The sequence below is a fragment of the Falco naumanni genome, chromosome 3, assembly GCF_017639655.2.
Source record: "Falco naumanni isolate bFalNau1 chromosome 3, bFalNau1.pat, whole genome shotgun sequence".
Lineage (NCBI taxonomy): Eukaryota > Metazoa > Chordata > Aves > Falconiformes > Falconidae > Falco > Falco naumanni.
The window spans coordinates 92,886,283-92,898,853 of record NC_054056.1 but is presented as its reverse complement, the minus strand read 5'-3'; the positions used below and the strand labels follow the sequence as shown (position 1 = coordinate 92,898,853).

At 58.3% G+C, this 12,571-nt stretch overlaps 1 protein-coding gene across 2 annotated transcripts; it reads right to left on the bottom strand.

The window, feature by feature from the left end:
• Positions 1–6,228: 6,228 nt before the first annotated feature.
• OSR2 (odd-skipped related transciption factor 2) lies at positions 6,229–12,257 on the bottom strand. 2 transcript variants are annotated; one of them, XM_040587173.1, is made up of 4 exons: positions 12,037–12,257; positions 8,379–9,105; positions 7,646–7,745; positions 6,229–6,985 (listed from the first exon to the last, which is right to left on the bottom strand). In XM_040587173.1, the coding sequence occupies exons 2-4, from the start codon at positions 9,032–9,034 to the stop codon at positions 6,803–6,805; spliced, it is 939 nt and encodes a 312-aa protein (XP_040443107.1). In that variant the 5' UTR covers positions 9,035–9,105; positions 12,037–12,257; the 3' UTR covers positions 6,229–6,802. The 2 variants fall into 2 exon arrangements, with proteins under 2 accessions (XP_040443107.1, XP_040443108.1); XM_040587174.1 differs by having other exon boundaries at positions 6,229–6,903.
• Positions 12,258–12,571: the final 314 nt, after the last annotated feature.

The following is a 12,571-nucleotide window of genomic DNA, read 5'->3' as shown; positions in this document are numbered from 1 at the left end:
GGGGGGCATGGGACCTGGGGAGGAGAGGGTGCCTCTGCGATCTGGGAGCACTCGCTGTGCTTGCTGACTGCGAGCCCCAGATGAACGTAATCCAGCTGTCTGCCTGTGTTTATCAAGCCAAAGAATTTACAAGGTTTGAATAAAAGGACCCTGATTTAGCAATGAAAGCACCTAACTTCTGTGGAAAGTATCAAGCCTGGAGCAGTCAAGCCCGTTTTCACACAGAGATTCAAGTACGAGGTTTCCCTGAGTGATCAGTGTGGCACACGGAGCACAGGCTGCTTTGAACGCAGGCAAACTTGCATTAACACGATGGGAAGGAGCAGCTACATTCTAGCACACCAGTGATCCATGCAAAATGGGTCACCGGGAGATTTAGAAACTGTACTTTTCAATCCCAGCCAAAGAGATAGATACGTCAAGGCACGCTGACGTGAAGCACGACTGACACACCTTGAGGCATCTTCAGTGCACTGAGTGGTAGTGACGCCAAAGGATGTCAGCTGGCAATGTCAGAGACAGTGCCTCGTAAATAATCTCAGAGGAAAAAAGAAATAAAGCTTTTACTTCCTCTTGTGCTTGAAAGAAGAAAATCAATCAATCAATCAGTCTGCTTCCCCCAGACGAGCAATCAAGTCTCCAAAACGCCCTAGTGTGTAGGAGAGCCCTCATGAGCAGGCAGCCAGGAGCTGCTGCAGGGGTGGGAGCCCCAGGGTGCTGCCTGCGGCACCACCAGCGCTGCCCGCGCCGGCAGGTTTGCTGCTGATCTGCACAGAGGAGGTGAACGTTGCTCGTTTCAAAGCCAGAAGTCCAGGGGATTTCTGCAGAGGGAAATCTGAAAGAGCTGGGTTTTGTAATCTTCCAGCTGCGGCCCTCAGCCCTGTGAGGCGATGGAGCCACTCTCTGGATCCTACGAGAATTTCAGGGAAGCAAAAGTCGCGCTGCTCCCCTTCTACAGACAGCAGGCTGGTGGCTGATGGACCCTGAAGACCTGGAGAGTCGCTCAGCTCTTCCCAAGCAGCCCAGGGACTGCCCAGCACCCTCCTCAACCCCCTTTCCCTGCGGCCCCAATGGAGGACAGCTGGTGGGAACACTCCGCCAGCTCCCTAAAATCCAAACCAACCCCTTGACAGCTGCCAGGCCTGGCTGCTGGGGCTGGTGGTAGCCTACAGCCAGGAGAGACGCCACCTTCAACCAGCGGTACCAGATCTGAGAGGAGACCTCTGTCCATCCCCTGGGGCCGTTGCGTGTGCCCGCACAACACACAAGGTCCCTGCGGGGGCCATGCTGCCCATGTGCCCACCCTGCTGGTGTGTGGGCTGGGGGCACAGCTTGCTGGCACTCCCCACAACGACAGCCATGCTGCTGTGCAGACCACTCACTTCAGGCTGAGCTTGGTGTTTTCCGTAGCAGTAAATTTTAAAATAAGTTTTTAAAGTCAATCTGCACTGCAAAGTTTTGCCCCGACACTGACAGAGGAAGCAGCCCTCCCTGGGAAGGCGGCCATGCACTGCTGTGGCTCAGCCATGTGGGGATAAAGGCACGAGGCTGCTGCACCCAGGATTATATATGCTTTTGGGTCCTGCTCTGCTCATCATAGCCCTGGCTGGTGTTTGAAAATAGCATCTGGGAAAGGGTGCTCAGGCTTGCGGTGGAGGCTTGAAAGAGGGGGAGCAGCCTGCACTTCCATTGCCTTATTTCTGCAGATTTAGAAAATATGTTTAGTGTTCTCAGTGTAGATATTTTTGCCTCTCCTATTTGATAGACCAGAAGCTTCTAGAAAAAGTTTCACAAACAGCCACATCTCTATTTTTGAAAGTAGAGATTAAAATGAATGTTTTATACAGATGTAATGCCTTTATTTTGGATGTAAATAAGCATTTTTAAATCTAAGTGTTCCTCCTTTTAATAACTTCAACAAGAATAACTTCTTGGCTACCCTATTTTTGCCTTAAGTACACTGTTATAAGTACAAAAAAGAACTAATCAAAGCTTCCATAAGTAGGGAGGAAAAGAGATGCTGAGAGGAAAGAAATATAAGCTGGAAACAGAGTACAATATTAAAATAAAAGCAACATATGCCTAAATCCTTGTGTAATGTAGTTTGGTAGATCAAGTCACTCCTTTACACATAAAGGACTATACACAGTTACAGTATTAGGAGCATAGAGCAATTAGAGGCTGTGACCCATCAGTGCATCTTTGCTGACTAGCTACAAACTGTCTCGACATTTTGGGGCCAGTACATTACTTTTTCACTCACCTGAAATTGTTGGCTCCTCTTGACCTCCATGAGGGCCATGAAGTCCAGGGGCTGCCGTGCTGCTGCCAACAGCACTCCCACCCTGAGCAACCAGGGTTACCAGGTCCCACCTTCTAGGACAACACTGCCAGCTTTGTGCCAGACAAAGCATGCTTAAGATGGTCTGAATATGTCTATGACACCTGCAGTGATGCATCCTGAGTGCCATGTGGACGTGGCATCAATTAATGGTTAGCAAGGAAGGACCAGCAGCACGTGAGAAGCACCAGGTCAGGAAAACAAGCTCTGGGTCAGTGAAGAGAGAGAGGCTTGTATGGGCTGGTGCCTGCAGGACAGATAAAGGCAACAAGTGGAAACTGGGATGGTTGAAAAAGAGGGAATCAAGAAGTCTGAGTAAGGGAACTTGCTTAGGAAAAGGAGGTTGAAACACAGAGTAAGACATGGGAAGGCAAAAAAAGAAACAGGAGGAAAAAAGTAGAGTAGAGGAGAGGGAGAGGAGACTAGGCAGGAGGCAGGGTGTAGTACTGGATGAGGCCAGGGTGAGAGAAGCAGCTCCATCCAGAAGTAGAACAGTAAGAAGAAAGGAAGAGCAAAAAGGAAGGGGTGGGTGGGTGGGGGGTGTTTTGGGGGGTGGTGTGTTTCAATAAATAATGGGGTTTTCACACGTTTTACTCAAATGGCTCAAACAGTGGGACTCTTGGCACCAGCCCTTAGCCCCAGCCAGACACAGCCATGCCATTTTCCTGGGATGCTGCTGGGCTGTCTCCCGTTCAGATCCAGCTGTGCATGTTCCTGAGGTGGTACCAGTAAAAAGCTGGGGTCTGCCAGCAAAGCTGTGCTGGCATCAGGAATAGTCTGTGCTGGTCTGGAATAGCATGGCGTGCTGTAGCTATGTAATAGATGACTTCATAGAAAAGCATTATGCGCACATAGCTGGGCTGAACGGCCCTGCGGTCAGTTGCAGACAGCATCATTTCAGCAACTAATGCACAAAAAGCTCACTTTTCAGATGCAACCTAAAGGACGATATTTTTTTAATCTGATTTGCCCCCCCAAAATGGAGATTATGGCCATATTATATCTTATTATCTGCTGGTTTTTTCCCCTGGTATGTAGCACAGCTAGTCCTTTTCCCTGCTATTCCACTGCAGCTGCTGCCTTTAACACAGCTAAAGGTACAGAAAGAACGGTGCCAGCCCAGGAAAAAAAAAGGAGCGCTGAAAAAGAAGGGGGAAAGGAAGAGAGAGGAACAAAGGGAAGTGGGAGGCAGGTGGTTTGGGAAGCTCCAGGAAACTGAGGAAGCACAGAGCTGCATGCTGTGTTCTGGGACTGAGCTCCAGAAGGAAGGAGAAAACTTCACACAGACACAAACAGCAGACATGGGAATATTAGTGTATTTAGTGTTTGCATTGTGAAAGTCAGGATGGCACTTTATGGCTATAAAAACCCTAGCCCTCCCCAAAAAATAGCTTTACAGAACTTGTTTCTGTTCCCAACAGGTCGAAAAACCGACAAACCGTATGTGTATTTTAACATGTTCTTTACAGCTGTCTCTTAAATCTCCCAGGGAGAGATGAACTTTTAAAAAGTGAATGGAGCGTGTCAGTGCCACGGGCAAGTGTATTGATAGTGAAGAGAAATACTAAATCATCCTCTGATATTTTAAGACGATAGCTACTGGTTTAAATTTAAAAACCAGTCCAGGGGCCAACTGTTAGAGATACTTGTCATTGCCCTTCTTCAGCAATTTGGGCTTTGTTCTGGCCGCTGAACTTTTGAAATCCTCAGAAGACAAATTTACAGTCTGTGTCTGCTCAGGGGGAAGATTACTAAACAAGCAACCCCAAACAATTAAATAAAACCGTAGCTATATGCAATCATTTTGATTTCATCCTTTGATATCGTTCATGTGGTTAAGTTCTTTCCAAACAAACTGCACATAGAACTTGGCCTAGGAGGCGCGGACTAAGCCCATATGTATCCTGACAGGGGTGTTTACTTGAATGGAGTTATCCCAGCCTTGCTGAGCGTACTTGGGGATGCAAAAGGGCCTAGGGGCAGGAACTCAGAGAACAATAAGGATAGAGGAAATAACCTACTGGAAGAATGGGAATGCATGGGGGAAAGAAAGATCAGTCAGATAGGAAGAAATCAAATACTGTGAAGATGCTTATGGAGAGGGAGTGAGAGATGCCCATGGAGCGACGTTTGGAAGGGAGCGGTGTGGAGAGAGGAGCAGTTTGGAGGGGGAGGACGGGAGCTACCAGCAAGGAGGATGAGAAATGCAGTCACAGGGTGCAGCACCCCAGCAAGGCAAGGGGTGCAAGTCAGGGGTCTGAAGAGGAAGACAGGAGATGGCCCTTAAATAAACTTTAACTAGAGAGGCTGTTCTTCGCCCAGGAGACCAATATTTCAGGCTGCAGAAACATTTTTTTCCCTTCCCATCTTGCTGGACAGGAGCAGATGGAGAGATAGGCTTTCATCACGTAAGAAATTTTGGCTGATTGAGACTGCCATGGTCTGCCCGGCATCAGTGGAAACTCAGCTGGCTGCCTTGGCATGGGGTACAGCAGGGCTGGCAGAGAGGAATGGGCATGGTAGCCCTCTGCCGAGGTAGCAAACAGATAACAAGCAGCCACAGGCAGTAATGCAGCCCTTTCTGCGCAGACGGCCTGACAGCAGCCCAGACACTGCTGGTTTTGACTTGCTACTCATTAACACGGTTCAGGCAGTGTGGTTCCCTGCCACAGGAACAACGATGGATGGGGATAGGGACACCGCAGCCACCCAAGCTCTGTCAGTATCTGCTCCCCACGGGCCTGCTGGCACTTGTGATCCCACCATGCATCATCCTGGAGCCCTGGCACCCTGCTAGGTGGAGCCCTCCCCGCCGAGCTGGGTGCAAGGGGCTTGCTCCCCCCAGTCCCAAACAGGGCTCCCTGAGCTGAGCCGGAGGGGAAAGATTTCTCCCTGCCATTCTAACCTGGTCCTTAGTTTGGGAGAGGAGTAGGGCAGGATGGGTGTCCCCAGCCTGGGAGAGAAGAACTTTTGGGGGCCCCAAACTACCCAAGACACTGCAGAGAGGGTGCCAGAAGCATGAAAAGCAGTAGGATGGCAGAGGAGGGGATGCACGTCCAAGACTGCTTCCCTGCAACACATGAGGGGAAAATGCCTCAGCACTGGCACCAGGCCTTCCCAGAGGGGACCGGAGGCACTGGTGAGTGGCTCATAAGGGTGGCAAGGGAGGGGAGCCCAGGGGTCGGTGCCACCACCCTGTTAGCCTGCATACCGGGTGCAGGCACTGACCACGCAGCACCGGCTGCCGGGCCACCAGGTCATCCCGACAGGGAACGGCTGAGGGCTGACAGAGGTGGCGAGGGAAGGAGGGAGCAGGAAGGCCCCCACAGTGGGGTGAGGGTGGCCCGGGAGGGGAAAACAGCTCCCCTCCTCGGCCCTCCTCTGTCCGCCCCCCTCTCCGGGAGCGACCTTCGCTGGGCAGCGCGGACGGAGGGGGCGGTGGGGGGGATCCCCGCTGCCTGCGCCACCGCTCTGCGAGGGGCCCGCGGAGGCCGCGGATGAGCCCCGGGGCGGGGGGCGGTATTTGCGTCTCGCTGTTTGCGTCCAGAGCTGTCGGGAAAGAATCGTCTTCTGCAGGATAAAGTCCCTGTCTACGCGGGCTGAATTGCCCGTGTCCAAAGTCTACTGGCAGGAGGCTGCCTGCTGCAATCTCCGCGAGAGGGATGACTTTTACAATATATGGGCAGATTGCAAATAAGTTACTAATAAGCCGCTTTGGCGTAAGAACGGCTCTATGCATTATTTCCTAAGATGTGTTTATTTGCAAGTATTTCTTTCTTTCTCTTCTTAAAAAAAATAATCGTTCTGGAAAATAAAAAGTACAGAAGTTAATATTTAGACATTCATACTATTAAGTAATAGAGCTATAAACTCTCAAATACGGCACTTTCATTTTACTTAACAATAGATAACACAACAGCGACAGCGAAACAGACCAAACAAAAGCGATCACCAAAATTGTTGTGACAGTACAATTACCCGGCTAGGAAATTTATTCAATATGCTTTACCACCGCATTGACACAGCAGGAAAAAGAAAGCCCAAGTGTTCAGAGAATAATACAACAAGGCAAGAGGTATTTGGAAAAAAAGAAAGGATTTATTTTGAAATACACTTTTAAGAGATACTTTGCCTCCCCCATTTGTTATCGATGTGCATCTGACACGACGATACAAAACAAACAAACGAAGAAAACCACATTCTGTACAGAGCTCTAAAATGAGCCGCGAGTATCTACAAGATGAGCTTTTACGCCTGGGTGTGGGTTGGAGAGGGGCCCGATCCTGCAGTCCACACTCTCTAAACGAGTTTCGCAGACATGTGGTAGGAAAGCTTGGCCCCGAGTCTGCGTGTGTCTCCGTGTCTGTGTGTGTGTGTGCGTGTCATGAGTTCCTACAATACAGTCCTTGAGTAAAATGGGCAAGTTGGAGCTGCCGGAGCGGGCGCGGGTCCCTGGCTGCTCTAGAAGTCCTGCCGCGGGGTGTGAGTTAGACTGTGCCGCCGTAGATCACAGTTTCGCCTGAACACTTTGCCGCACTGCTCACAGTTGTAGGGCTTGATGTCTGTATGGGTAAGAAGGTGAGTTTTCAGATTACTTCTTTGATTAAAGGTTCTTCCACATGTGGGACATTTGTGTGGAGATTCCTGTTCAGATTTGAAGCAAGCAAAGGATTAATCCTTCACAAACTACCTGGTTTACCGTATCACTGCACTTTTTTCTTATCGCAACGCACAACTTGAAATATCGGGGTTGGACACGAACGACAGCAGCCCCGGGCGGACGGCAGACCGCCTCCCTCGCCCTGTCCTGCCCCAAAAGCCTTATTTTCTATTCTCGCTCCGTGGCACTTGGCGCTCCTGGGGCACACGGAAAGCGGCCGCCGCACCGCCCTCCCGCTCCGGGGCTCCCGCTGCCCGACCGGCTGCGCGGCGGGGCCGGCGGGCGAGCAGGGCGCTCCGCTCCGCACCGCGCCTGCCGCCGCCGAGGCAGGGCTGGAGCCCCCAACGAAAAACGCCTCGCAGCAGCGGCGTGGGCAAAACCAAACCCGGGCCTCGCTCCCCGCCGCCAACCGCGTCCCCGACGGCTTTAAGCCCGTCGCCCGCGGCCGCCGTTTTTCCGCGGGTCTCCCGCGGCCGTTGAGACAACCGCCGGCCGCCTCCCGCCCCCCGGGGAAGCACCGAGCCGTCAAGTGCCGGAGCCCTCTCGCTCGGCTCCGTAGAGGAGCCCCGTGCCCCCGGCAGCCGCCGCCCCTGCCCCACGGCGGCGGCACACGCGTGGAGGAGGCCGGGGAGCGCCGGGCTCACCTGCATGTGTAGGGTTTTGTGGACCGCCAGGGTCCTGGACTGGCAGAAGCCCTTCCCGCACTCCTGGCACTTGAAGGGTTTCTCTTTGGAATGGATGTACCTGGAAGGCAACCCGAGGTGTGAGCAGCGCTGCCGGATGCGCGGGGAGCACCCACCATCGGGCCCTGCTCCCCCAGGCCCGGCTCCCCCCCAAACGCCCCCTTCAGGACCCGCTCCCCCCACCCCACCCTCAATTCTGTTCATGGTGAAACTCCTCTATCCGTTCAAAACATTCGCAATCATTCCTATTGAGGCGTGATGGCACTCTCCGGTAACAGATCGGGACAGCATGTGCTCCGCCGGCCGGAGCCAAGCCCGCTCTCCCCCGAAAGCAGCGCGGACCCTCCGCCTGGCACCGGCCGCGGGTGCGGAGGTGGAGGGGGGCGAGCGGGGGGGGGCGCCCAGCTGTGCCCCGTCCTCTCCCCCGCACCCCCCAGGCCGCGCTTCGGAAGCATAACAACCCCGGGGGCTTCACCCCTGCCCCCCCCCCCCCCCCCGCGGGTGCCCGTCCCACGCAGGACGCAAGCTTTGGCTGCCCGGGTCCCTCCGGAGCCGGAGCGGGGGGGTTCCTCCTGCTGCCCTCCCGGCTCGGCCCGGAGCGGCTCAGCCTCACCCCCCCCCCCCTCCCACCCCGCGGCTCCTCCCTCCCAGCCCAGCTCCCCGCGGCACGGCCCCGGTCGCGGTGGTCCCTCACCGGTGGTCCCGCAGGTGGTCCTGCCTCCGGAAAGCCTTGTGGCAGATGTCGCAGGTGTAGGGCCGCTCGTCCGTGTGGGTCCGCTCGTGGATGAGGAGGTTGTAGGACTTGGTGAAGTGCCTGCCGCAGAACTTGCAGATGAACTCCTTTTTCGTCTTGGAGGGCAGGCGGCCGCGGGAGGGCTTCCTGTCCGGGGACAGCTTGCTGATGCCCGACAGGGGCGAGGCCAGTCCGGGGCTCAGCTTGGCGAGCTCTCCCACCTTGGGAGGGTCCTCCTGCGTGGCGGCCACGGCCAGGTTGGCAAAGTCAAAGCGGGGCCTGTCCTTGTGCAAGGCTGGGAGGACGTGGGCGATGGCCCCTTGCTTGGGGTGGAAGAGGTGCGTGGCGAAGGGGAGCGCGGGGAAAGGGAAGCGGGAGTCCACCAAGCCCTGGGCGGCCGCCATCTCCGTGATCGTGGAGCGCGTGATTTCATGCACATTGGGGTAGCCCAATGTCCAGTGGTTCATGTGCATGGTTTGCACGGCGCTGAGTCCGTACAGACCTTGCAACTGGTCCACAGCTGCGGGGAAGGTGTTCACAGCCTGGAGGAAGGAGTAGTTGGTGAGTTGCAGGGATGGGTGCAGCGGGATGGGGGCTGGCAGAGCCTTGCTTCCCATCTTCCCGGGGCGGGCGCAGGCCGGCGACGCAGCCGGTGCCTCTGCTGGGCTTTCGAGACGGGGAGAAAATCCTAGGAAGGAAGGAGGGAGAAAGAAGGGGGAAAAGGCTTTTACTGAGAGCAGCGTGGTTCCCCTTAGCCGAGGCGAGCGCAGCGGCGGAGCCAGGGAGGGCCAGGCACGGCTCCGGTGCGCGGCGTCGCCGCGGCCCCAGCGCCCCGCCGCAGCCCCGGCTCCCCTGCTCCGGCGCGGCCGCCACCGGCCCACCGGCGCGATCGCTTCGACCGCAGAAGCTAAAGCGTGAAAAACCCTACAAAGTATCGCTCCCAGAAACACACACCTCGAATTAAAACAAAAAGGAGAAAACGCAGCGCCGAGCAAACCGAAGGTGCCGCGGATTCAAATTAAATGAATCGTGGAAAAACACACCAGGAACGGAGCCATGGCCGCTCCGTTCCCCGCCACCGTCCCCCCGCAGCGCCCACAGCGGGGACCCCCAGGGCCGCCTCCCTGCGGCCCCCCCGCGCCGCCCTGGCCCCCGGCGTCGCTCCCACCCTCCGCCCGGCCTCCCGCGGGCGCGGAGGCCCCGACCCCGACCCCTCCTGGCTGAGGCCTCCCCGGGCAGGAGCAGGGTGCTCACGGAGAGCCGAGGCAGGCCCGGGGGGCGGCGGGGTGGGAAGGAGGGGGGCAATAAGCCCCGCGTTTATCCCAGCTCGGCTGCTTATTTTTCTTCCTTCAACAACTCATTTATCAAGATAACCGAGGGAGCGAGAGGCAGCTCCTGCCCCGCACGCACACCTCCCACCCAGCCCCCCGCGCCGCAGCGATCCCACCAGCGGCGAGGAAGCGGCCGGCCCGCAGGGAGGCCTCCCTGGCCCGCCCAGGGCTGCCCGGCAACCCGGCACGGCGCTCGCCCCGCGGCCGGCTCCCTCCGTCCCGCAGGACCGGGAAGGACGAGCGCAGCCCCGGCGGGACGGAGCCGTCCGGCCGAGCTCCTCGCACCCCCTCCGCCGTGCCCCGGCCGGGAGCTCAGCCGGAGCGGCGGGGCCGTGAGCTAATGAGCGGTGTGTGACTGTCAGAGGGTTTCGCTCAACCCATTCAACCGCAACCGCCGGGCCCCGCTTCTCCCGCCGCCCGCGGGGACCCCTCGGCGCCCCCGGAGCGACGCTCTCCTCCCGCGGGGCAGGGGGCACCGGCGCGGGGGGCAAGCCCCTGCCCTCTCCTTTATTTCCCCCTTGTTTTCGGGGGTGGGGGTCTCACTTCCAGTAGCCGGGCGGCTGCCACGACCCAGGAAAGCGGCGAAAGCAAGCGCCGGGGTCTCTCCGGGCCTGTAAACAAGAGGTAGGGCCGAGGGTGCCGAGCACCTCCCGGGATTTAGGTAGAGGGGCTGGTAACGTGTAGTTTCCAAAATAAACAAGAACCCTTCTCACCCCCCCCCCCCCCCAAAGGTCCTGAAACAAAACAGCCAAAGCAACCACCAAAATAAAGGGAACTCGGAGCGCAGAGCAGCGCCCCGGGAGCGGCGTCCCTGCCCCTCCGGGCCGCCGCCGCCCGCCGCGCTCACCGCCGCCACACGGCCCGGGCCGCTCCGCTGGCGCCCTGCAGCCTCTGGCCGGCAAGAGACTTTTCGATATTTTTCCAAAAATAGCGTTCGTCCCCGTTTGTGGCACAGCACCGAATTGGCCCTCCGGGTAAAAAATGCGGCAACGCAGCTGGATGTGAATTGCGGCGCTACCCACCCCTGTTTTCGTTTTCCTGAATCGCGGCTCCCCAGGGTTTCCTCCGCTGCTGCCCAGATTTTCCCATTTGTGATTGTATCGAGACCGGGGACAGCGATATCGATACCGCCTATTATCTATAGCGACCTTTTTTTTTTTTAAATTATTTTTTTTATTTCGGGGGTGGGGGGACACGGTGATTTTATATAGAGAGTTATTTTTGAAGATGTCGTAGTGTGAGTTCCTATTCGTTTTCCGCCAGGAACCGACCCAGAGGCAACACAATCTCTTTTCGCGGGCTGCTGCCGCGGCTCCTGCCCCCATCCCGGCTGGCTGCACCTGGGCTCGGGAGACCCCGGCTGCGAGCCACGGCCGGGGCGGGCGCAGCGTTTCGGTGGGGCACGGCTCCGTCTTGTACAGCCGCCTTCGGTGGCTCCGTGTGCGGATGGCATTGCGCGGCGCTCGTTTTCGTGTCAAAGAACCAAGTCCGAAAAACTATTCCGAACACGAAATCCATTATTTTAACGCAGACACTTCAAACTACGCTGTCGTCTTAACCACGGTACACCCGTTCCTATTTGTACTCGGAGGCAACTCTATTAAATCCTACCAAAAAGGGGCCAGAAGGTGCTTTCGTGCGTGATTTTAAGGCTACTTATAGCAAGGTGCGGGGGGGGGGGGAAAAGTCAACCAAAAACGGATGTTACTTAAACCTTGGCACTTCCTTTTCCCCTTCCATTCAGAGCGCTTAATTAAATTAAGCCCGGTGCCTCGGCGGTACGCCCCTCTCTACCTGCTTGCCGCCGAGCTGCGGGCCCGGCCGCCGCTCCCCTTCCTCCCGCGGCGGGGCCGGGGCCGCGGCCGTGCCCCGAGGGCGCTGCCGCCGTTCCCGGGTAGCGGGTGGGCCCCGGGGCCCCTCCGCTCCCTGCCGGCCGCGGCCGCCGCTGCCCGCGCAGCCAGGTGTTTCCACGGAGCGATGACTTTCTCCGGGGTCAGCCCCGGCGCCCACGCACGGAGCGCCCCCCGCCCCCCCCCGCGGGGAACTCGGCGTGCGGGACATCGACCGCGCGCTCCGGGGGCCCCTGCCGCCTGGCCCCGCATCAACGCGCCCGCGGAGTGCGGGGGGAACCTGCACCCCCGCCACCGCGGAGCTGCAAACTGAAAGTAACGCCGGAGGCCCCGCGCTGCCCGCCGCGGGGACGCTCCCCCGCCCGGGGCCCGGCCGCGGCCCCGCCGCCCCGCTCCCGCCGACGGCAGCGGGCAGGGCGGGCCGGGGGAGCCACTTACCTACCGCAGCCGGCTGCTCCTCCCTGGGTACAGCCGAGGCGGCGGCCGCGGCACCTTCACGGAGACATTAGATCCACAGTGGGGGTGCTCAGCGGGGCCGGGGCCCGGCGGCGGCCGGCATGTTGCGGAGGGCTGGGCGGCGGCTGGGAGCTCTGGCTGCGGCGGTCCCGGCGCCCCGGCATAGACCGCCGCCACCCGCCCGCAGCCTCCCGCCTTCGACCCCGGCGAGGCTCGGCGCGAGTCTGAGCCGCCCCCTGCCCGGTCCATCACATTTCAGCGGTGAGTGGCGTGGAGCGCTGTCCCCGCCCGCCCGCCGCCGCCGCCGGCCCACCCCGCGGCGCGCACAGCCCCGCGCTCGGGGCCGCGCCGCTCCGCCCCGACGGGACGGGACCGCCCCCAGCCCCGGCCCCGGCCCCGGCCCGCCCCGCCGCGCCGGCCCCACTGTTTACTTGTGTTTGGGTAGCAACTGGGTTTTAAAGGGGCAGGACGCCCCCCGCTTGTCGTGTCCCGTCCCGTCCCGTCCCCCGCGTCACCT

Excerpts from the sequence above, each read along its gene's own strand:
- OSR2 (XM_040587173.1), bottom strand. The coding sequence starts at position 9,034 with ATGGGAAGCAAGGCTCTGCCAGCCCCCATCCCGCTGCACCCATCCCTG. Across the intron at positions 7,746-8,378 it reads GACCACCTGCGGGACCACCG|GTACATCCATTCCAAAGAGA; the intron begins GTGAGGGACCAC and ends GTTGCCTTCCAG. Across the intron at positions 6,986-7,645 it reads ACAAAACCCTACACATGCAG|GAATCTCCACACAAATGTCC; the intron begins GTGAGCCCGGCG and ends AAATCTGAACAG.